This window comes from Ovis canadensis, chromosome 13 (assembly GCF_042477335.2).
Source record: "Ovis canadensis isolate MfBH-ARS-UI-01 breed Bighorn chromosome 13, ARS-UI_OviCan_v2, whole genome shotgun sequence".
In the NCBI taxonomy this organism is placed as follows: Eukaryota; Metazoa; Chordata; class Mammalia; order Artiodactyla; family Bovidae; genus Ovis; species Ovis canadensis.
The window spans coordinates 38,745,540-38,769,720 of NC_091257.1; the positions used below are offsets into that span (position 1 = coordinate 38,745,540).

At 42.2% G+C, this 24,181-nt stretch overlaps 1 protein-coding gene across 4 annotated transcripts in view; it reads left to right on the forward strand.

Moving 5' to 3' along the window:
* Positions 1–23,882, forward strand: part of ARMC3 (armadillo repeat containing 3) — a 102,400-nt gene extending 78,518 nt beyond the window's left edge. For 2 of the 4 annotated variants that reach the window (XM_069547417.1, XM_069547418.1), the window contains exons 17-19: positions 516–716; positions 2,720–2,882; positions 7,802–9,302. In XM_069547417.1, coding sequence (XP_069403518.1) covers positions 516–716; positions 2,720–2,882; positions 7,802–8,011 — 574 coding nt within the window. In that variant the 3' untranslated portion in view covers positions 8,012–9,302. Of the gene's footprint in view, positions 1–515; positions 717–2,719; positions 2,883–7,801; positions 9,303–23,741 lie in introns of those variants that run through there. The other 2 variants (XM_069547419.1, XM_069547420.1) reach the window with 2 other exon arrangements.
* Positions 23,883–24,181: the final 299 nt, after the last annotated feature.

Below are 24,181 nucleotides of genomic sequence, written 5' to 3' on the forward strand. Positions count from 1 at the left end.
GATCAAAGCTGCATCTCTTATGTCCCCCGCATTGACAGGCAGGTTCTTAGACAGGTTCTTTACCACTAGTGCCACCTGGGAAGCCCCCATGTGTTGGGTAATTGTTCTAAAAATTGGGATCCAAATTCTTCTTGCAGAAGGTCTCAACTGAAGCAAGAGATGATAAAAAACTGGCATAGACTCCCTGAGGAGGCAACCTATTTTTTTCCCAATTCAATAAATATTTATTGCATACCTACAGTGTACCAAATATTTTGATAAGAAATGGTGCATAAAAGCAATATATGATTTTCATAATATGTATCAATCATGTAGTATTCTCTTGAAAAATAATTTCTCCCACAAATATAGAGACTGTAAAACTCCTTGTCATGGAAACTTTGAAAAATATGTAAGGTATGGTTATTGAGGTATATAGCAAATACTATATTCCCATGATGCTCTTCGGATTAACTCAGAGCACAGTTAGTGCTTATTCACTCTGTTATTTTGCCTGCTGTTGCTTATTTTCTAAGGAAAGGCAGAGGGAAAAAAGAAGAGGAAAAAGTGAAGGAGGAGGAAGAGGTTGCAGCGGCACCCAAATTGACTGGAGAAGGGAGCCTTGAGAAAGAATGGTTCCCTCCCTCTGATCCTGACTTCTGTGTTTATGTGTATGAAGTGACCAAATCCATACTTCCCATCACCAATATAAAGGAACAGATTGAGGTTCTTGCAAAGTAAGCTGTCTGTGTATACATATGCATTTTCAGTTTCTGCAAAATGTTTTTTCGATGTTAGTGATTTGCATTGTTCTAGCCAGTTTTCAGACAACTACACCATAATAAACAACACTCTGACTCTGAAGCAGAAACACAAAGATTTGGAAAGAAAGCCTCCATTTCTATTTTGGGTAATATTTCTGCCAAGAATCAGAACTAGGAGCTAGAAATTACTTAAAGAAAAATGTCTCTGTCATTTTCTCCTGCTAAACCATGAAAAGCATCTTTCAGGGTGATTCCAAATAAGTTATAAATGAAGGAATCCTATTGTGAATTATTTGTAAACTCACAAGTTGGTTCCTAATACAAATGGTCATCCACTATTTTTATGTTATATGTCTGATATTTTGTGTCTCACATTGCTCTAAAGTGGCATTGTGGGTATTCTAAGAGATGGTTCAGCACTCTGTATAATCCAGTGAGGTTGCCTCCTAAATGAGAGTGTTTACTCTAGATTCCACCCAGAGAAGACTGAGAACTTGACCTTATAGCTGACAGGGATTAAGACTTACTGGAAATGCAGGCTCACTTTCTTGACTGACACCAGCCAGTCGTGAGCTCCTGGTTTGTGCAACAGCTGCAGTCTCTGTGAGAGCTTGTACCTTCTCCAAATAGAAGTGAGTTGCAGGCACCAAACCTGGATGTGACAACTGCAAGAAACACAGCCGCCAGATCACTGACTCCTTGTCAGCTGGCTCTGCAAGGGAATGTTTTTTTGGCTACTGAAGTTTTCCTGGTGTCCTTGAGAAGTGATGACTCAAGCAGATTCTGACTTAACTCATTTCAACATTTGTCAGATTTCCTCATGCTTTGTTCCTATCAGAAATCGTTTTCATCATTCCCCTATTTTTCTTTTAATCTGAGCCCATACCAAGAGAGTGATACAGAGATGTATCCCCATGCATTTGGCTCCTAGTTGTATACCTGGCTGACTGACAACGCAGGTCAGTGTTCTGCCCAATCCTTTCTCTTGGTTTTCACCATTGCTCTTCTTTGTTGGTTCCATAAACAGCAAGAGGAAATTCTTTAATGATGTGCAATTCTGCCTTTACTCCATGATGTAGTAGCCTCAGTTGACAGAGGATTTTTACAGGTGTGCTGAGTGACATCTTCAGTGAGAGCCTACTTTTAGGAGAAACTCTCAGGCAAAGTACAATACGTCCAACTCACCTCATGTAATTGTTACTTATTTTTTCCTTTGTGCCTCTTCCTCCCTCCTCTAACTTCAGTGTTACATAAATGGCATATCTCTTTCTCTAAATTAAAAAAATACTAATAAAATTTAAAAGAAGAGGAGGATAAAACTTGAAAATAATTGTGAACCTAATGGTATGCAGTGGTCCTATGTGTTTGGATGAGGTTAAATTCCTTAAAAGAAGGACCATTTGTCAGGACAATTCAGATTCAAACATTTGAAAATACTTTCCAACAGTAAGATAACATTCAAAAACTGCATTGATACAAACGTAATGTGATATTGAACTGTATCTTGCTATAAACATTCAGAAAATTAGCATTCATTTCTTTTTTCCTGCTGAATGAAACTGCTAGAATTTCAGCTAATATATGAAGAGAGTAAGTGTAATACTGTGTGTGTGTGTGCACGCATGCACACTCAGTCGCTTCAGTCGTGTCCGACTCTTTGCAACCCTATGGACTGTAGCCCACAGGCTCCTCTGTCCATGTGATGCTCCAGGCAAGAATACTGGTGTGGGTTGCCATGCCCTCCATGAGGGGATCGTCCTGACCCAGGGATCGAACCCACATTTCCTGTGTCTCCTGCATTACAGGCAGATTCTTTACCACTGAGCTGTCAGGGAAGCCCAGGCATAATCTTAACTTATAGTAAACACATAAAGTAAAACAAAAATCAGAGGAAACACATGTTTTACAAGCATAATTACACAGAAGACAGTGAAATATTAAACTTGACTGATTCAATCTCACTGTAATTGATGCAGGTATGTGGCTGAAAAGATGGGCGGTAAGATTCCAAAAGAAAAACTACAGGATTTCAGCTGGGAGCTTCATATAAGTGAACTAAAATTTCAACTTAAATCCAATGTTGTACCAATTGGACTGATCAAAAAAGGAATCTTCTACCATCGAGCTTTGCTTTTCAAGGTATTTAAGATGTTTTGCCTCATTTCCAATTAGGTAAAAATGTTTCATCTTCATCGTTGTGGAGTGAGCCAATTGCTAACAATTAACTTTGTAATACTAATACTATCATTAGATGTACTTATATTTGGTGTATATATGTATGTGTATATACATACACACATGTAAGTAAGTTCACCAGACTGTTAGAAGCATATTCATTCTATATTTGTGACACACCTACTCTAGACCAGGGGACAGAGGATGAGATGGTTGGATGGCATCACCAACTCAATGGACATGAGTTTGAGCAAGGTCTAGGAGTTGGTGACGGACAGGGAAGCCTGGCGTGCTGCAGTCTGTGAGGTCACAAAGAGTTGTACACGATGGAACAACTGAACTGAACTCTAGACCAGGGCCTCTTCCAAGGTCGGGAATATAGGGATAATAAAGTGACAATCCCTGCACTCGAGAGGGTCTGAAGCCAGACTTGTGGGCTCTCAGGTGACTTCAGGGAAAGTTTCAGGGGAGGAAATGATATGTGGCCTCAGTTTTACAGGCTGCATAGAACTCCAGCAGGAAAGAAGGAAAGACATGGATGTTCTAAACATTTTATTCAAAATAACAGGTATGAGAGTCAGTGATCCACTTGAGGGATGGAGAGTAGGTCTGGATCCAGAAGAGCAGGGAAGGGTTGGATGGGCTAAAGGACCAGACAATAAAGCACCATGTGATTTTGCACTTGATTCTAAAATCTGTGAGTGGCCACTGAAAGTTAAGGGGAGTGTGGCAACATGATTTTGAAAGACCATTCAGGCTACAGAACAGGGAATGAATTAGAATGTGGCTAAGACTGGAGACAGGAAGACCAGCTGCAAGGTCCCTGGAGCAAGAAGTCTGGGTGACAGATACAAAAGCCATGGAGGAGGCTGCAAACGAGCGGTGAGTTTAGAGGGAGACACGGGAGGCAAAACTGGAAGAAGCTGCTGGCTGCCTGACAGTTGGATGAGAGGGTGCATGAGAAGAGAATGATTTCCAGACTCTGGTCAGGGCCACTGGAAATGATGGCATCATTCACGGAGATGAGGACACTAGAGCCAGAAGAGGTGAAAGGGAGGGGGTGATCTTTTTTTCCCTGCGTTGTAGTCAGTGTCTGAAATATAACAGGGGCTGAGAAAATGGTTTCTGAACCATAGATTTAAATGTATAAAATACAGCCTTCTCCTGAATACCTACAAACGTCATTGCATTTTGCCTCCAGTTTCAAGCTAATCCTATTTGTAGCCCAAATGCCAGTCTTTCCTATTTCCTGGGATTTCCTGCTCTATCAGTTCTTCTCTCCCATGTTAAATCTCTTTCACTCTGCCAGCTGTTTCTCCTTTAAAATCCAAACTTAAGTCCATTCTATCTAAAGAGAAAATGTAAATCTTTTCTCATTATCTCTACAACCACTCCTGTATACAGTCCATTACATGACAGTCATCATCTTGAGCTTATATACCAGGCATTAGATAAACATAATTATCAACAGTCTCAAATAGGCCAAAGGCTGGAACTACTACCTTTGTTTTAAAGACAAGAAAATTGATACTTAGACAAGGAATTTACCCAGAGATACAGCTGGAATTTGAACCCATGCCTATCTGAGCCAAAACCTACTACACTGCTTCTGTCTGAAGATAATTCTCATTCCAGGTCAAAAATTCTGAGTGATCTCCACTCCTTGATCTCCCTTTTATCCTCAGCTCTCTGCAGTCTGGCTATTGCTCCCTCCCGACAAGGATCATAATGATCTAGCGTCTCTTTTGCTTGATATGTCAGAGAACTTGTCATTGATCCTTCCCTTTCTTCTGCACCACTTTCCTCAGTAACTTCTGTCCTCTCGTCATTTCATCTCAGTCTCCTTTGGAGACTTCTTTTCCTGCACCCTTGTCTTAAATGTTGGGGTCCTGACCCAGAACTCAAGGTTCTTACATTTTTCACTGGTAAAATGTCTCATCCCTCTATTCCTCCTAAATCGTTCAATCCCCCTACACATACTGTTCATCTCCCCCATTTTCTTCCAGCTCCTTTCCCCCATGGCAGCCTAGATAAATTGTCCACAGACCTTATAACCTGCTCCCTGATTTCCTTCATCTTCCTGCCCCCATCCTTCCACTCCTCTGCCTTGCCCGCCCACCCTGCGTGCCCTTTCCACGATGACACTCAGGCTACAGCACGCAACCGTGGGGTGCACCACCGCCAATTCAGGATCCAAGATGGCGGTTCGCATGCTGCCTGGCCATCTTTTCCAGCTCCTAGCCAAGGACTTTTCTTATTTTCCTCAGCAGTCATGTCCCCACATCTGCCCTCCTTCCTAAGCCTTTCCATCTTCACCTCTTCCTATGAGTAAATGACCTTTTCCCCCATTTTATGAAGTAAACAGAAACTTCCAGGTTCAACTCAGCTGAGGTTAAGAACTCAGACTCTGGGAATTCCCTGGCAGTTCAGTGGTTAGGACTTGGTGCACTCACTGCTGGGGCCCCAGGTTCAATCCCTGGTTGGAGAACTAAGGTCCTACAAGAACTCAGAAGATAGATTCCATGGCTTTCATGTGACCTTGGGAAAACTGTCTGACCTCAGTCTTACTCTCTGAAAGATGAGGAATACGGTAGTATTCCACAGGGGTGTTTTGGTGATTTAAAGTGCCTTGATATGGAATAAGAGATCTCTAAATACTATTTTGGAAAAGATTATATTTTTGTGTGTGTGTGTCGACCCCCTACTGTGAGTGTAAAATGATTCTAGGACCAATTTCAAGGGGATCAGGGGCTTGTTCCACACATCCAAGCAATTATTTGCTACCAGCTGGGTGTCCTACAATTCAACTCAATTTGGATACTCTTTGCCTGGAGATGGGGTCAGGCCCCACAGGTTAAGGGCTCAGTTCTAAAAGACTGCTTCCCCCTCACCACTGCTTCCCCCCTCACCACTTCAGGTGACAGTCACAAGCCCAAGTTGTCTCCTGTGCATCTGAGTGACCAGGCTGTAGATTGAAGGTTCCAGTAACCTCCTCCTTGGGTTCAATTAATTTGCTAGAGTGGCTCACAGAAAGTAGAGAAATATTATTATTATTACTAAAGCAGTGGTTTATTATAAAAGAGTATAACTCTTTAGTATAAAAGAGTATAACTCCGGGACAGGCGGAGAAGGCAATGGCACCCCACTCCAGTACTCTTGCCTGGAAAATCCCATGGACGGAGGAGCCTGGAAGGCTGCAGTCCATGGGGTCGCTGAGGGTAGGACATGACTGAGTGACTTCACTTTCACTTTTCACTTTCATGCATTGGAGAAGGAAATGGCAACCCACTCCAGTGTTCTTGCCTGGAGAATCCCAAGGACAGGGGAGCCTGGTGGGCTGCCGTCTATGGGGTTGCACAGAGTCGGACACGACTGAAGCAACTTAGCAGCAGCAGCAGCAGCAGGGACAGGCAGGTAGGAGAGACACATAGGACAGGCTGCGAGAAAAAGGCTCTGGGCTTCCATGCTCTCTGAAGACGTTGCTCATCAACCCAGAAGCTCTCCAAGAGTTTGGGGTTTTTCATGAACGATGTATAGCATAGGTGTGATTAACTAAATCATTGGCCATTGGCTATTGATTCAACCTCCAACCCCTCTCCCCTCCCTAGAGGTCATGGGAGCAGGAGTGAAAGTTTCAACCCTTCACTCACAGAATTGATTCTCCTGGCAACCAGCTCCCATCCTTAGGTAGGGTCCAAAAGTCACCTCACTCACAAAACAAAAGACACCTATGGATCTCATCACTTAGGAAATTCCAAGAGTTTTAGGAGCCCTCTGCCAGGAACTGGACAAAGACCAAATATATATTTTTTATTATATATCACAGGAGTACCAAACATCCAGACACTGTTACGCTACCATTGACTGTTGATCAGACTAGATGGAATCTAAGGCCCTAAAAATAACAACCATGCCTCCATCATCTGGGTTCACCCAAGACTCCCTGGTAGCAGTCTTTACATAGTGAAGTGAAGTCGCTTAGTCGTGCCCAACTATAATGACATGCATGTAGAAATACAGAGATGATCGAATCAACGCAAGCGTTGCCTTCTGGTACTGGGAACGTTTATTGAGCTCGTACTGTGTACCAGCATTCACAGCATGAGTTCAGTTGACCTTTACACCCACCTGACAAGGAAGGTGGTTACACCATTGTTATCATCCCACAGATGGAGACACAGAAGCATAAAGAAGTGAGTCATGTCCTTAAGGTGACGCTAGTCACCTGAAATTCAAACCCAGCCAGCTCTCGTATTCCCTATGATGGGACTAGGAGCTTTCCAGATTATTTAAAAAGTGCTGTTAAAATCAGGACAAACTGAAGGAAGAGACAGCTTCCAAGGAACATAAGCAACCCCTGAGGACTGGGCGGCAGGCAGCCCAAGGACCAGCTGCTCACAGTGCTGCTGGTCTGGCTCCACCAGCCTACACCACACAGAACAAACAGGTCCCTCCCACCCCACCCCAATCTGATCCCTCTCTTCAATCCCACTGCATTTCACACCCAAAGAACAGCCCAGGAGCATGGAAAGATTGATAGACACCGTAGTGCTGAAAGCCCGTGGAACAGCTTTTCTCCAATTACATTATCAATCTTGTGCTGATACAATGCAGCATACCTGCCTGAAAAATGTCCCTTCCCAGCAGGACCTACACACAAGTTTCGAGTCCACAGAATCCTGAGGAGCAAGGAAACTTAACACATTTTACCGACTCCTGTCACAATTCTGTACATTTCTCCAGCCTCCTTTCTAAGCACTTTTTTTTTTTTTCCTTTACAAAAGTGCATATTTCACCTTCAAGCAAGGTGGGTCTTTCAACCAAGCCTTTTTCTCCGCCCCTCCCCTCCTCACTCTTGGCTGATCTCGTGTTTTCTCCCACAGGCTCTGGCTGATAAAATTGGTGTAGGCTGCTCTCTTGTTCGTGGGGAGTATGGCAGAGCCTGGAATGAAGTTAAGCTGATGAACGAATCCCGAAAGGGAGTGATAGGGGCACTCCCTCCCCTGGAAGTTTACATAGTTGACCTCATGTTCCATCCAGGGTCCCTGATAAAGTTAAGAAGTCGCGAGGCAGATCATTACAGATTTCTCTAAACTTCCAAATGAACGTAGAAGGGATTCAAACAAGAAATGCATTATATACCTTTCTATGCAGTTCACCCGTGGATTTTATTTCTTTAAATAAAAACCTTAGAAATGCTCTCCTTGTGTAGAAATGAGGTCACTTGGATTGGACTCAGCTGTGCTTCTGATTTCAGGCTTTTGGCAAGCAGTCAGTCTGATGAGATCATATTATGCTCAAGGAAAGCTTTTTATTCTTGAAATTAACCCACCCCACCCCTCCCATTTCCTGAGGAGCATCTCTGCCCTTTGGTAATCCTGTGTAAAAAGCCCACAGTTACTGTTCCCAGAAAGTGAGTGCCCTGTGACTGCTATGCTTCATGTTCAGGACACTCCAGGAAGACCTGGTTAAATAAAGTCAGTGGTCTTTCATGTCTTCAGTCACCTCCTCTCACTACCATATAGTAAAAGTATTCATATTTTGAACATTTGTAGATCTATTTTCGGAGAAGGCAATGGCACCCCACTCCAGTACTCTTGCCTTGGACAGAGGAGCCTGGAAGGCTACAGTCCATGGGGTCGCTGAGGGTCAGACACGACTGAGCAACTTCACTTTTCACTTTCATGCACTGGAGAAGGAAATGGCAACCTACTCCAGTGTTCTTCCTTGGAGAATCCCAGAGACAGGGGAGCCTGGTGGGCTGCCGTCTATGGGGTTGCACAGAGTCAGAAACAACTGAAGTGACTTAGCAGCAGCAGCAGCAGATCCATTTTAGTATCACAAATTCCTTTCTAAAATTTTTTGTTTATATTTTTCCAAATTTATCATTAAAAACACTGTTTAGTATACTTCACTGAATTGAAAATATTCCTAAAAACGATTTTCATACACGGTACTTGTCTATGTTGACTTAGAAATATACCTTCAGTTAAAAATTCTGATTTGCTTTTTGCACATTTTAATGCTGGGTTACAAAAATATGATTTCAAATTTACGTGACTTAAAAATTTCTTCTTTTCTGAAAAGTTTTGAAATATAAGAATAAGGTAAATCTTTGGGGAGAGATTGTTTTGTCAGTACTGAGCACAAAATGGGGAGCAAGCACACATTCCAAACGGCAAGAGAAAATGGATCTGATATAGTATAAACATTTTACTCATCATGCCTTTAAGTCTAAAGCCAACCCGTCTAATCATTTTACTAAAAGGCTTTTAAAAGTGACTTTGATTTTAGGAATTAAGGTGAAGATTATTCTGTGTGAACCAATGTGTAATTTCAAAGAATGTGTAATTCTTTATTTCAAAATAAAGTTGCTACATCAAATGGTGTGGTAATTATATTTATCACCCAATTTCATGAACCAGAGCACAGATTATAGGATACATACCCATCAAAGCATTTCCAAGTCTCTCTTGATGGATTACAAAGATATATAAGATGTAACAAGATAAAAAACAAATGAGCAACAGGCGTAAGTATAGAAAAGAAAGTTCGACAAGGCTGAGACTAAGTTTAGAATTCAAAATGCATTCTGTGACAATCCTGCATACTTGTTAGAGGTAAGTGGAATTTTGACTGTCTAGCAGCCAGTGCAGAGGGGAATGCTGTCATGACTGATGACGGGGTCCGCTAGACAAAAACACAGAGCAGTTTCTCAAGAGGAAAAAAGACCAGGGGACTTCTTCTTTGGGAGCTTCAAACAGATGACAAATGCAATATAGAAAACAACATCTTTGAGAAACCGCCTCCCAGCAAGTTCTGGAAAGAGTTTTCATAAGCCAGTGGCCAAACATCGAAATGGAATGAGGGAAAAGTTCCGTGCTGAGCCACCGTGATGTTGTTCAGGTGGACACGACATAGTTTTAGTCTGGTACAGACCAAACACGCATTCCTCTTCTCATCTTAGATACGATTTTGGTATGCTACCTCTCTCACTTAGGTTCTAGGTAATAACTGTCCTCCACTTTTAGCAAGTAGGTTTCAGAGATATTGTCCAAGAAGCAGCACTGTCAGTGATGGAAAATATTTTCTAGAAGCTCAAAATGATGTGTCAAATCAAATGGATATTGGCTTTTTATTGACATAAAATTATTTGAATAGTAACATATTTCTCAGCAAGATTTCCTCATACTATTTGTCTGCCAAAGGCAGTAATCTGAAGATACCTGGAGATAAGAGGTAAGGAGTTTCAGGAAATACATTTCCCTTTAGAACCATTCCCAGAAAGGCTATAAACCACTTACTGGTGGTTTATTTGCTTTTTTTTTTTTTTTTTTGCTTTTTTGTTTTCACCCAGTTGAATAATACGGGTAAGATAAACTGACACTATGAAAACTAAATGGAGAATATCACCATTGGGCATATTTTGGGGGAATATTTTTTAGAGCAATACAATAGTATCCAATTACTTGAGTTTAGTATTTAAAAGTACTATTCTTAATCTAAAATCACCTGAATATTTTTAGATAGTTCACTAGCAAAAGCTTTGCTTAGACTTATACTTTTGAAGCCAGAAACATCATTATTTTAATAATAAAAGTATACTCGACTTCAAAGGACAGCCACTGAAGTGTCAGGAATAAATATATTAATATAGCAAATTCAAGTAAGGCCCTGGTAGAACTCACGCAGTACAAAGGACCTGTAGGATAAGCCAATAAGCCAAAAATTACAATTTGAAAAATAGCATTGTTGGAAAAGGTAAAGAAATGTTACTGTGGTGACTTTCCTTATAAATTTAATAAGCCTTTATTATTGAGAAGCAATATAATAATGGTGGCAAAAAGCCCAGGTTTGTGAGTGAGAGTTGGGGATAAGTTCTGCATCTACCTTTTTCTACTTATGTGATTTTGAAAAAATTACTCAACTTCTCTGTCTCTCAATTTACTCATCTGGAAAATGGAGATAAATGATAATGAATAGTTACATGTTGTTTACTATGTACCAGAGGCTCTTCTAAGCCTTCATTGAATCCTTCCAGGAACCCTTTGATATATAGGTGATATTACCTATGTTTGGCAAGTGAGGCACAGAGAAGTAACTTACCTCTAGTTCACTCAGGTAGTAATTGGCAAAGCTTTAAATCTGAACCTAGTTTGTCTGTAGAGGAGATGCTCCCAATCTACAAAGCTACTAATCTAATAAAGCTGCTACAAGGATGAAGTAAGACTGTGCATGTAAATGACATGTATGTGTGTGTGTGCATGGAGGAATGGGGAGGTTATGTGAGTACATGTGGGTGCTTATAGCTTTGTATTCTATTCTCACAATGTTCTCTTCACACCTCTGTCTTTAGCATGATTTGAGGGCTTTCTTTATTCTTCGTGTATCTCTTCTTTTAGATCAGAGGTTAGCAAATATTTTCCTTAAAGACTCACAGAGTAAATATTTTAGGCCTTGCAAGGCGTACAGTTTCTATTACAACTCAACTCTGCTATTGTAGCACAGAAGCAGCCGTTCGATCACACCTAGACAATAAATCTTATTTAATAAAACAGATATGGGCCAGACTTGGCTCACAGGCCAGCGTCAACCCTTGCTTTAGATGATGAGCACCTTAAGGGTAAGGACATGGAGAGAACTGGACTTAACCTAGTCCCTGGCCTTCCCCAGTGGCTCAGATGGTAAAGAATCCGCCTGCAATGCCAGAGACCTGGGCTTGATCCCTGAGTTGGGAAGATCCCCTGGAGGAGGGCATGGCAACCCACTCCAGTATTCTTGCCTGGAGAATCCCCATGGACAGAGGAGCCTGGTGGGCTACAGTCCATGGGTCACAAAGAGTCGGACACCACCAAGCGACTAAGCTCTGGGCACCTTAAATAAGTGTAAAAGAGAGACGCTCACAAGGGCATTTTGTCTTCTTTGGTTTCTCTGGGTTCTAAGATGGATCTACTTGATAGTAATCTGACGGATGCCAAAGCAGCAGCCTTATTTTTCAATAAGGATAGGGACTTCCCTAGCAGTCCAGTGGGTAAGAAACCATGCTTCCACTGTAGGGGGCATAGGTTCAACCTCTAGTCTGAAATGAAGATCCCACATGCAGTGCAATGAGAAAAAAAGAAAAAAAAAAAAAACAGAAAAAAATAAGGTGAGGATAAATTTGACCTATCTAAAAAAGTAAATAAATTTCCCTCTCTTTGATGTGTGAGGGGTCTGAGGTTGCACCCCAGTTGCAAGCTAAGTGCCACCATTTTTGTTGGCATAAACATGAGATGCCCGGGTCAGAGACAAAGGGCTTTATTCTTCTTGCACAGCAAGCAGCAGAGACAGCGTATCATATCAGGCACCCTTGCTCCCAGTCCCATGGACAGACCCAGGTGGACGACAGCAAGCACAGCAGGTGTGTCCCAGGAGAGGAACCCTGAGTTCAGAGAACCTAACTTTCATGTGGGCAGGAAGCATCTACCCTTTTCACTATCTTTCCCAGGCTTGTTCACTAGCATCCTTGAAGACAGATTCTAGAGCAAAGAGTAGTCAGGAAGCCTCTTCTCATAAGACAGAAAAGAGGGAGATCCAGGGAGAATTGTCTCCCAATAACTACATCACTTCTTCCAGTATGTGAGGCTTTATGGAATTTCTCATCTATAAAATAGAGATATTGATACATTTTGATACAAAATTTAAAAAATTGTATGAACATGTATAAAGTCAATTCTATTTATAACTATGTTATTTCAAGAAAAGTGACAATAAATCAACTCGGTGACTCGTGAGCCAACTTTTTCTTTTCTCTGGCAGCACGAAAAGAGCATTAGTGAGAAAGCATAGTCAGTCGGTCAGTTCAGTCACTTAGTCGTGTCCGACTCTTTGCGACATCAGAAATTGCAGCATGCCAGGCCTCCCTGTCCATCACCAACTCCCGGAGCTCAGTCAAACTCATGTCCATCGAGTCCGTGATGCCATCCAGCCATCTCATCCTCGGTCGTCCCCTTCTCCTCCTGCCCCTCAATCCCTTCCAGCATCAGAGTCTTTTCCAATGAGTCAACTCTTCACATGAGGTGGCCAAAGAATTGGAGTTTCAGCTTTAGCATCAGTCCTTCAGAGAACACCCAGGGTTGATCTCCTTTAGAATGGACTGGTTGGATCTCCTTGCAGTCCAAGGGACTCTCAAGAGTCTTCTCCAACACCACAGTTCAAAAGCATCAATTCTTCAGCACTCGGCTTTCTTCACAGTCCAACTTGCATTCATACATGACTACTAGCCTTGACTAGATGGACCTTTGTTGGCAAAGTAACGTCTCTGCTTTTCAATATGCTATCGAGGTTGGTCATAACTTTTCTTCCAAGGAGTAAGCGTCTTTTAATTTCATGGCTGCAATCACCATCTGCAGTGATTTTGGAGCCCAAAAAAATAAAGTCTGTCACCGTTTCCACTGTTTCCCCATCTATTTGCCATGAAGTGATGGCATCAGATGCCATGATCTTAGTTTTCTGAATATTGAGCTTTAAGCCAACTTTTTCACTGTCCACTTTCACTTTCATCAAGAGGCTTTTTAGATCCTCTTCACTTTCTGCCATAAGGGTGGTGTCATCTGCATATCTGAGGTTATTGATATTTCTCCCAGCAATCTTGATTCCAGCTTGTGCTTCTTCCAGCCCAGCGTTTCTCATGATGTACTCTGCATATAAGTTAAATAAGCAGGGTGACAATATACAGCCTTGACGTACTCTTTTTCCTATTTGGAACCAGTCTGTTGTTCCATGTATGGCAGTCATCCTCAAATCACCCTACTAATCTTTGGACTACAAATTCAAATCTAAATTCAGATTAAGCCTCACCTTTTTCCCTAAGCTTCCTCAAGATGCTCTTCACTCTTCTGATGACCTGCCATGACACTGCCATTGACACTCATCTTAACATTTTTCCTCATGTTTACTGCCTGGTACTGCCACTTTCCTCATACACATGGCTACCACATAGTAGCTGAGACCACACCTGGTCTTTGGAATCAGAGAGACTTCAGTGCAAGAATCCTGCTTCTGCCATTCCTAATAGATGTTGAGCAAATATCTTGGCATGCTTGTCTCTAAAATGGGGATGTAGTTATAATAATGACATCATAAGGTTGCTCTGAGGAATAAATAAAAGGATGGACATATTCAGTATAGCTCCAAACATAGTAAGCATTTGACAACTGTTAGCTATTAAGTGTTGTTCTCTCCCAATGAGACAAAAAGTTCTTTTAGGCCTCGCATCCACCTTACAGGCAGAGTGACCAGCACAGAGACAGCCTGAACAATATTTGCTGACTGTCTTTGTGTCTTAAACTAACTCACCTTAAAGACTACAATAGGGTTTTCATTTTCACATGGACCCTTTTGAAAGCTGTTGTGTGGTAAAGAATATCACTCCCATCTCAGACTCCCTTTTGCGTTTCAATGCAGAGGGTACAGTCAGTGATCGCACAGCTACTTTTGAACTTGCTCTACAGGAAGTGACTATGTGGTGAGCATTTCTGCTCACTGTCTTTGAAGTTCATGGTTGAAATCATTCCCTACCATGCCTCTCTTTTCTTTTTCTTTTTTTTAAAAGTAATTTTATTTATATCTTTTTGGCTGTGCTGGGTCTTTTCTGCTGCATGAGCTTTTCATAAGTTGCGGCAAGTAGGGGCTACTCTCTAGTTGCAGTTTGCAGGCTTTTCATTGCAGTGGCTTCTCTTGTTGCAGAGCACGGACTCTAGAGCTCCTGGGTTTCACTCACTGCTTTGTGCGGGCTCAGCAGTTGTGGCTCCCTGGCTCTAGAGCACAGGCTCAATAGCTGTGGTGCAAGGGCTTAGTTGCTCCACGGCATGTGGGATCTTCCCAGACCAGGGATCAAACCCACGTCTCCTGCATTGGCAGGCTGATTCTTTACCACAGAGCCACCAGAGAAGCCCTGCCTCTCTTTTCCTTTGATTGCATAGTCTTTACTTTGAGAAGAATGTTGAAAATCCCAGATGAATCCATTTATACCTATACTCTCAAGTCATTTATCTGCTAAATTGTTGATGGTCATGATCCTGCATATACAATCTTCTAATTGTGAAGTCATGCCCCCATCACCAACACCTTGCCTACCCCCAGGATGTGATCTGTGTGTGGCCACTTCTCTGGGAAAGGACATAACATTACTTCCACAGCTTGATGACTTCTTACTGCTGCCTGGTCCAGCTTGTCTGTGATTTTGAAAGGCTCATCTTGCATATTTCCCTTTGAAAATACTGGTGTGTACGGTTAAGACTACTTTGTTTCTTTTTAACTTGCTAACCATGCATAAAGCTCCCGATTGGCTCAACCTTTCCACTAAGCTGAAGCGACACATGGGGCAGGCCCTAGATTTTACAAGTCCCCAGTAACAAGCATCCACTTTAGGAATATATTTCAGTCACAAGCATCTGGGTCTGATCTCATCAGGATGAGCTAAGAGCCACCCGTTTCCTTTTCTAACTGGTAGGTATCAGCTCCCAAGCTCTGCAGACAGTCTGACTCTATCTTGAGAAAGTCCCAGTTTGTTTTACACAAGAACAGCTGGCATACAAATGGAATCGAGCACTTTTAAGTAGTCATTAATCATAGTGATGAGAACAGCTGAAACAAACAGTGTTCCCTAAGTACTTACATATCTGACATACAAATCGAGTGATAGTCCAATTAGTTTATTTATGGGCTCCTTTCTTTGAAAAATCTGAATTAGTGCCTATCTTCTCCTTTCATTTCATAGTTTTTACTTTTAGAAAAACTTTGAAAAATCCAGATGAATGCATTTATATCTGTATTATCAAGTCATGTATCTACTAAATCAATGATAGTCATTATCTTGCATACAGAATTTTCTAGCTGTATGATTTCATTTGTCTGGCTTTCTAGAAAAAAAATTAATCTCTTTTTATCAATACAAATAAAAGAGAGACAGATAGGAAGAAAGATAAATATGCTGGTTCCTTAGATGCTTATAGAATAGAAAGCTTGGTTTATATCCTTTGTATGTAATTATTTACTTCTTTGAGAATTAGGATGAAAGGGAAAAAAATGAACTGCTGAATGAGATAGGGAGACTTTCCTTGTGCAGTTTTTAACTTTCCCTAGCTAATAGAATAAAAAATAAATAAAAAGGAAGCTAAGAATTTCTTGAAATAGGCTCCCTCTCAGAAGTAACAATATGGAACCCATACTAGCTGACCCTGGAGAAGGGCATGGCAACCCGTTCCAGTGTTCTTGCCTGGAGAATCCCACAGACAGAGGACCCTGTGGGCTAGTCCATAAGGTTGCGTAGACTCAGACACAATTGAAGCGACTTAACACACACATGCATCCTAGCTGGCTTTAAGCAGTGGCACAGGGACTTCCTTGTGGTTCAGTGGCTAAGACTTAACCTTCCAAGGCAGGGGGTGTGGGTTCAATCCCTGGTTGGAGAGTTAAGATACTACAGGCCTCACAGCCAAAAAACCAAAACATAAAACAGAAGTAATATTGTAAGAAATTCGATAAAGACTTTTTGAAAAGATCCACATTAAAAAAAATATTTTTTTAATGAGTGGCACAAAATTTAGCAACAGGAAAGCCCTCTCCAGGCCCAGGATCCATGATTGCTAACTAAACATTATTGGTGAATTAAAAACATTTACAGGATAACACAAATGCTCTCTTCTGACGCATGTTCTTTATGAAATGAGTACCCTGGGACTCAGAATCGCCTAGTCTGATGCTATTACAACATCACGTTCAGAGGATATGCTCATGAATGTGAAATCCCACAGAAAGGAAAGGAAGAAATGAAGAGGGTCATGGAAAAATCTCTTAATACAGACTGTCTGCTTAGTTTCTGGTTCACCATTGAGTTATTGGCACAGTCCCAGCAGCCTGGGCTGGGTGAGAGTAGGGGGATGGCATCTGGCTGAGAACCTGATCCAGAGCCTTAACATAAATCACCCCAGGAGAGAAGCCAGGTCTGCCTTCAGCCTGCCACTCACTGAACTCAGGTCCCTTGGAGTCAGAGGTCCTGGAAAGTGACTCCTCCAAGGACATGTTCTGTTATCATTTTTCAGTTGGCACCAAGCACATGTGTACCATGTACAGTTGGCACCACTGTCAAAGAGGCCATGTAGGAAGGATGCAAAAACACACAGAGTTCAGCTATGAACCAGAAACCTGCCCAGAGAAGGTCAGAGTCAATCTTTGATGAGCACCTCAAAGTGTTCCTTCAGCTCATGCTTTCACATCCAAGGCTAAGTGTGGATACTAAGACCTTAATCCAAGCAGGAGACTTAAAAGTAACTGTTCTTCAATTTTTTTAAAAATTGGAACTAAACTTTTGTTTTAATGTGTGTTCATGTCTATAAAAAGACAATTAAAAATACATGAACTAAACTGTTTAGGAAATTTGAGAATGTCTTGGTTGTGAATGCCTTCAGCTTTAATTATTTCACCTTTGTTGTTTGCTGAATGCAGGGCTGAGAACATGTGATTCCAAAATACAGCTACTTGGCAAACTGAATATTTTTAGCTGAAGGAACCTGAGAAATGGCAGGTACAGGCAGGTCTCCCTGACCTTCTCCATCACCCTGAAGGAGTCATGAGAACCTCATGTGAGAGGCAACCTCCTTATACCAGGAGGAAAGGAGAGTCCTTATCTCCCAAGATCAAGGGACTCACAGGACTCTGAACAAACAGACCTTGATAACTTTCCCTCAGGCTTCTCTGGTGGCTCAGTGGTAAAGAATCTGCCTGCAATCCATGAGACGCAAGTTCGAGCCCTGGGTCGGGAAGATCCTCTAGAGAAGGAAATGACAGCCCACTCCAGTATTCTTGCCTGGGAAATTCCAAGGACAGAGGCGCCTGGTGGGCTACAGTCCATGCGGTCGCAAAGAGTCAGACATGACCGAGCGACTAAAGGACTTTCAGTTTCCCACAATTAGCTCATACCCTTTCTTCTCATCAGTTTTCCCCCACAACTTCTAGTCTCCATCAAACCTAGTATGAACACACTCAGGCTTCACCTGTCTTGGTGTCTTCATTTCTTTATGAAAGCTCTTTTGCAACATAAGGCTTATAGTAAATAAATGTGTATGAAAGATTAAAACTATATATGCCACAAGTTCCATACTTTAGGCCAGGGGTTGACATTTGTTGCAAATTTGAGACAACATATACCCAAATATTTATTGGCAAGTGTCTCTTAGATTTCCCAACCCATTAAAAGCTGGGGAAAAAATCCTTGCAAATTTTCAATTGTGTATGAACTGATCTTTGATGTTGTTAGAAAGGTCTTCTAGTCTATGGGCAATTGTTTTCCAGCTTAACTGAAAATCTTCCACTTTTTGTAAATTATCACTTTTAGTAGTTTCCTCACAAGTTTCTTTAAATTTTCAATAAGTGAAATAATAGTTCATTTTATTATCTATCAAGAAATGGTTCTATGTATGTATGAATAAGAATCTGAGCCATTTCATAGCTGGCCAAAATTACAATCAGATTCTGTTAAAAATACTTAAAATTTTTATTGATTGATGCTCAATTCTGATAGCAGGTGACAAATTTAGTCAATTATTTTTTGACTTGAGGAGGAACTTATCATATTTGATGTAACTTTCTCTGTTTTTCTATTATCTTTTTAAAAAACAAAACAGAAAACTTCTTTGTTTTATTCTGCAGCAAATTGCAATTGCCATTCACAGTGAAGTTTAAAATATTTGTTTTCCAGTCTCTGCTTTTCTTTTCTATTCTGATCTCAATATTAGTTTTGCCATCTCCACTCAATTCAGGATCAGTAGTCTGCTTTTAAGCTTTAAAAATTTGTCCATATTTATTTTTATACTAACAAATAATTCCATTGTATTATAATTAAAATACTAGCAAGTATTTCAATTTAATTATCAATTAAGATTTACACAGTTGTCACAATAACTGGAGTGTCAGAAAAAAATATTCCAAGAAACATGCACGCAAAAAATAGAGTAAAATAAATAAAAAATAAATGTCCATGTCTTTCTTTTGTTAATCTGCATTTGTCAGTCCAATTTATAGGGACCGAGCTAGAGGACCCAGGGAGGTAGTGTGAAAAGGCTTTTTCTTCCCCTGCACTGAAGTGGGCTGACTTGAGTGGGTTTGCCCACTTTCTTGTCTTTATAGATTTATGCCATTGGGATATTTAATCACTAAAATACTTGGACCTTGAAAATATTTAGATGACGGGCTTCCAGTGGGCATCAGTATTTGTTGGTATGCTATTTTTATTCTTGGGATTTGGGAATATGGTTTCCACAGGGAGTAATATTTGCACCTCTCCTCAAGCAACTGAATCACTCACTCCCCAGTCTCCTAATTACTGATGTAAATTGTTGGCACATTATAATTAGCATAATGCCTGGAAAGGGTATTCCATTATAATTATTTTTTAAGACCTTACACACAGATGTAAGCAAAATTTGAAATGACCATCTGCAGACAGAATGGTGGGAGTATGGGTCATGGTTATAATCAAAGGCCATCACTGAACACCCAGGTTCTTAGCCTGGCCCTGCTACCCACTGACAGGATGGTCGCAGGCAAGCGACTCCCTGGCCCAGAGTTTCTTTGCCTGGAAAATGGCAATGACAATGGCTCCATTCTCACTGGGGTGCAGAGAGAATTATATGGATGCATAATCTTAAAGCAGTAAAAAAAAAAAAAGAAAAAAAAAAGACAGAAAGGAAAACAGTGCCTGCCACAGAGAAAGCACCAGATGAACGTTCACCCTTTTTGGCTGGTTCATGCTGTGCCCAGGGACCCAGATTTTCAGACATAATCAATAGGAAGGGGAATCTGTGGGTAGAAATGATTCGCAGCCTGCTTTCATTCAGTGAGGGCTGCCCTGGATATAATGAGAACAGTCCATCAAAACACCTCCCAGACCAACCGGAAAACCTCCTTCCTCTCCTCACCCAGGCTTGTAAGGGTGAGCTAGGGTGAGAACAGGCATGCCCTCTCGCTTTTGCATCTAAAAGCAAGACTAGCAAAACCTCCAGTGGTTTCTGACAGCTCCAGGAGTATGATAAAAGGTTTCTTTTTCTTAAAAGAAAAATCCCTTTTAATCACTCAGTGTCAGGAGATGGGACTCTGTTGTCAGACACCTGGAGACTCTGGCTCCCTTTTCTCCCCCCTGCAGAGTAAGGACTGGAGGAGGCAAGAGCCTTGACAGAACCCATGAAACTCAAGGGCAGGGCAAGGGCCCAGAAAGCCCAGTGTTTCCTGACCTGTAGGGCTCCAGACAACAGCTGGGCTTCCCAGGAATTCAGCACTGCCTGCAAAGTGGGGAGCACCTCCACCTTCATACTTGACACCTCCAGCTGCACCCCTGCCAAACCCTCTGGTAGGAAAGCTGCTTTCCTTCCACTCTTCCCTCCTAGCCCCCCACCCCCACCCCTCATCAGAGCCTGCTCTCCAGGGCCTGTCAATTCCCCGAAGCCTTCTTCCCAGAATAATGAACTCCTCATCCAGGCTGTAAAAGACACCTTCTAGGAGAACCTGCATTTTTAAAATCATAAAAAACTTGAAACTGAATGAATGACTCTTGAATTGTGGAATTTCAAGTATCAGTGAACATATATAAGGTGTATTATTTTGTTTCTAAGAGATACCCGCTTATTCTACACAGCATGGAAACTACTGCAAAGAAGAAAAGCATTTTTCTATCAAGCTAGAGTATTTGTGTTTTGATATATTCCTTTCCATTCTATTAATCTGGACTTTAAAAAATGTAATGACCTGCTGAATACGCAGATTTTGTTCCTAATCTGCCCCTCTCCCCTCAACACACACAGAGCACACTTATTTAGGAAGGATATTGGGGAGAAGGGTGGGGTCAAGGGAGCTCCTCCCAGCAGAAGGCAGCCTTGGGTGTTCAGAAGTCTCCCCACAACCCCAAGCGCCCTGCCCTGGGTGCAGCCGCTGTGCCTCCCCACCCTGTTCAAGGGAGAGCTGAGCAGCAAGAAACAAATGGGGAGAAAAGAACTTGAAAGTGCTACATTTCCTGTGTCCTCTCCCTGGGCTCTGAGTCACTGGCCCTTTCTCAGAGGCCTTGGCTTTATGGAATAGCAGCCACAACCCGTGACAAGCTGGGTGATAAATAGGATATTGATGGGCAATTACCTGACACCAAATAGCTCCATAAATCAATGTGCTGGAAGCTGGTACCACAGTCAAGGGCAGCTCTCAGCGAAGGCAGGCCCCACAGCCCTGCAAGGGTTGGCTGAGGAGCAGAGGCGGCTTTCTGAGCACCTTGCGGAGGATGGGAGATTTGCTCAGTGGGGAGCAGATGGCCCCACCCCTGCCATGCTGCAGTGCCAGGGTGTGGGGAGTCACTGGCAGGGCTCCAGCTCTGCACTCCTGCCTCTGCACCTTCCTGCAACTGCCAGCTCCATTCCTCCTGACCCCTCTGCCAGGACTGAGAGCCTTAAAAATAGTGTTTAGGATTCTGAAAGTAATACACTCTCACTGTAGAAAACATAGAGAACTTTTAAAATGTAGACAAATATATAAAGAAGCTACTGTCACCCACAGTCCCATGACTAGAGGCAACTAATCACGGTTAGCTTGTTGTCCCCTTATGTGTGTGCTTAGTCGCTCAGTCAGGTCCAACTCTTTGCAACCTCATGGACTGTAGCCCACCAGGCTTTTTGGTCCACGGAATTTTCCAGGCAAGAAATACTGGAGTGGGTTGCCATTTCCTCCTCCAGGGGATCTTCCTAATCGAGGGATCAAACCCATATCTCCTGTGTCTCCTGTATTGACAGGTGGTTTCTTTACCACTGTGCCCCCTGGAAAACCCCTTGTCCCCTTAAAGATTTTAAAAATAATTATGCTACCCATCATCCTGGATGCTAAGAAGTGGTACATTCTCATCCTCCCCCACCCAAGGACACCCCTCAAGGACAAAGCTTTCCCCTAACCCCTACCCCCATCTCAGAGCCAACTCAGCTTTCCCTTGCTCAAAAGGCATGGAACTCAGTTTCAGGCAGCCACTTGCTCGCCCAGAAGCTTCTAGCTGCCCGGATGCCTAAGATGCTAAGTCCTCCCTGTGCTGTGTTTAGTCGCTCAGTTGTATCTGATTCTTTGAGACTTCCTGGACTGTAGCCTGCCAGGTTCCTCTGTCCATGGGGATTCTCCAGACATGATTACTAGAGTGGGTGGCCATTTCCTTCTCCAGGGGCATCTTCCCAACCCAAGGATCGAACCCAGCTCTCCTGCATTGCAGGCAGATTCTTTACCGTCTGAGACACCAGGGAAGTCCTCCCTATTCAGTCTTATTCAGGTACGACAGAATGTGTCACCCTAGCCACAGACTGTCCCCACACTCCTGACAGGAAAAATGTCTTCCCACAAACAAAACCAGAAAGCTAGACATCTGGTCTTAAAGATATACATTTCAGAAGCTCCAAGCAGAACTGTTTACAGAAGAGAATGTCGCCAGAGAAAACCGTGACAGTCCTGTCTCCAGGGAACCTCCTTCCTGGGACAAAAAGAAGACAGAACAAAGGCCTTATTCCCTCTGCCCTATGGGAGCCACTTAGAATAATAAATGAAGTGAGATTGCATGATTTAATAAAGTCCCCTAATATAGTTATTTTGCAGATAATCACTGAAGCTTTTCAAAAAAAATTCCTTTAGACAAAATTTTAAATACGCAAAAAGCAAGAACTGGCCCCAGATGAACACTCCTTGAGAAGTGTGCATCTTTTGGCCAGTTTATGTTAGACCAATCCAGGGCACAGACATTTTGACTTGCTGTGAGGCCAGAACTCATTTCTCATAAGGTTCCTTCCCAATTACAGCCTAGATGGAATTTACCCCTGTGTTCATAGTCACGCAAGCATGTCTTAATGAAAAACACACCTTCTTGGGGCCCTCTAACAAAATCAGTCCCTCAGCAGGAGAGTGAGAGCTTGTCTGCCATTCTGCATGGAAATGCACATTTGCATGCTAATTACGCAGAAAGCTCCTCCAATTCACTGAGGTGTTATGGAAATGCTAGGTCAGAATTCTAGAAGTCCCCCATTTTGCTGTCCACAGGGAGGAGCACGAACTGAGGATGGTTTAGCAGGAAGCAACTGGAATACATTTTATTCTTAGTCATTTAAAAAATCCACTTTAGCTGAATTAATCATGTCCGGATTAAGCAGAGAACGCTCTCTTGGAGTTATGCTGATTGTGGATCAGAGCAGACAGCTTATTCTTTTTCCCGTCATTTACAGCTTAAGGAGGCCCTTTCACTCTGAACGCGAATAGAAGAAAATACAAACATCAAAACTGGCAGACTGCTCCACAGAGCCACAGAACCACCACAACTCCAAAAGCTCTGTTCAATAGCTAAAAAGACAGTCTTCAAATAGGGTTATAATTGAAAAGAATTATTTTTCGATGGCATAAAACAAAGCTGCATCTCTGCAGCAAAGTCAATCTCTGAATGCAATTTGAAAACTGCTTTCTTTGGAGGAAAACAAGGGAAAGATGGGGGACCTACTTCTACTCATGCATATAAATGAGAAGTAAAAGGCTCTTTTGTTTTCTTTTCTCCTTCCTCTGTATTTGCAGGTGATGGGCGACATTATTTTCCTTTTCAGGAGGAAGTTGTTCCTTTTGTTCTGCCATTTTTCTCTTTTGCCTCTGGAAGGTTTTGCCACCCTGAGGCTGCCGGAGGGAAGTGGATGTTTTTCGTACTATTTCTTAGACTTTGACCCTTGGTGATTTATGTTCTGACTTCTCTCCATTGGTGCTAACCTTTCATCTGTTCTGAATGTTCTTTCACAGACTTGGGAGATTCTCTCTCAGAGCAGCGTTCCCATATTAACCAGAAACTCCTAGAAGGCAGGGACAGTGTGCCTACCTTCTCATCCTTACTGGATCCAAAATCAGCCCAACCCAACTCTCCTGGAACTAGAGGCCTGGATGGAGGGCACAGGCAATAACAGATACTCACTGTACTGACACCCTCCAGTTCAAAATCTGTCTCTCAAAATTGTCTGCATTTCAAATCTTGAATTAAAATAGTGGATTAAGTTCCAAGAAAACATGTTCCCTGTTTTGAACTGTTTCATAATCAATGTCACTGAACTTCCAAAACCAAGGATCCTAACTAAGTGTGCATGGAGCTGGATCAGTAATAAAGAAGGCAGGGTATTGAAACATGCAGTGTAGACCGTGTGACATATGTCTACACTGAGATATTCACTTAGCACTTTCTGAACACC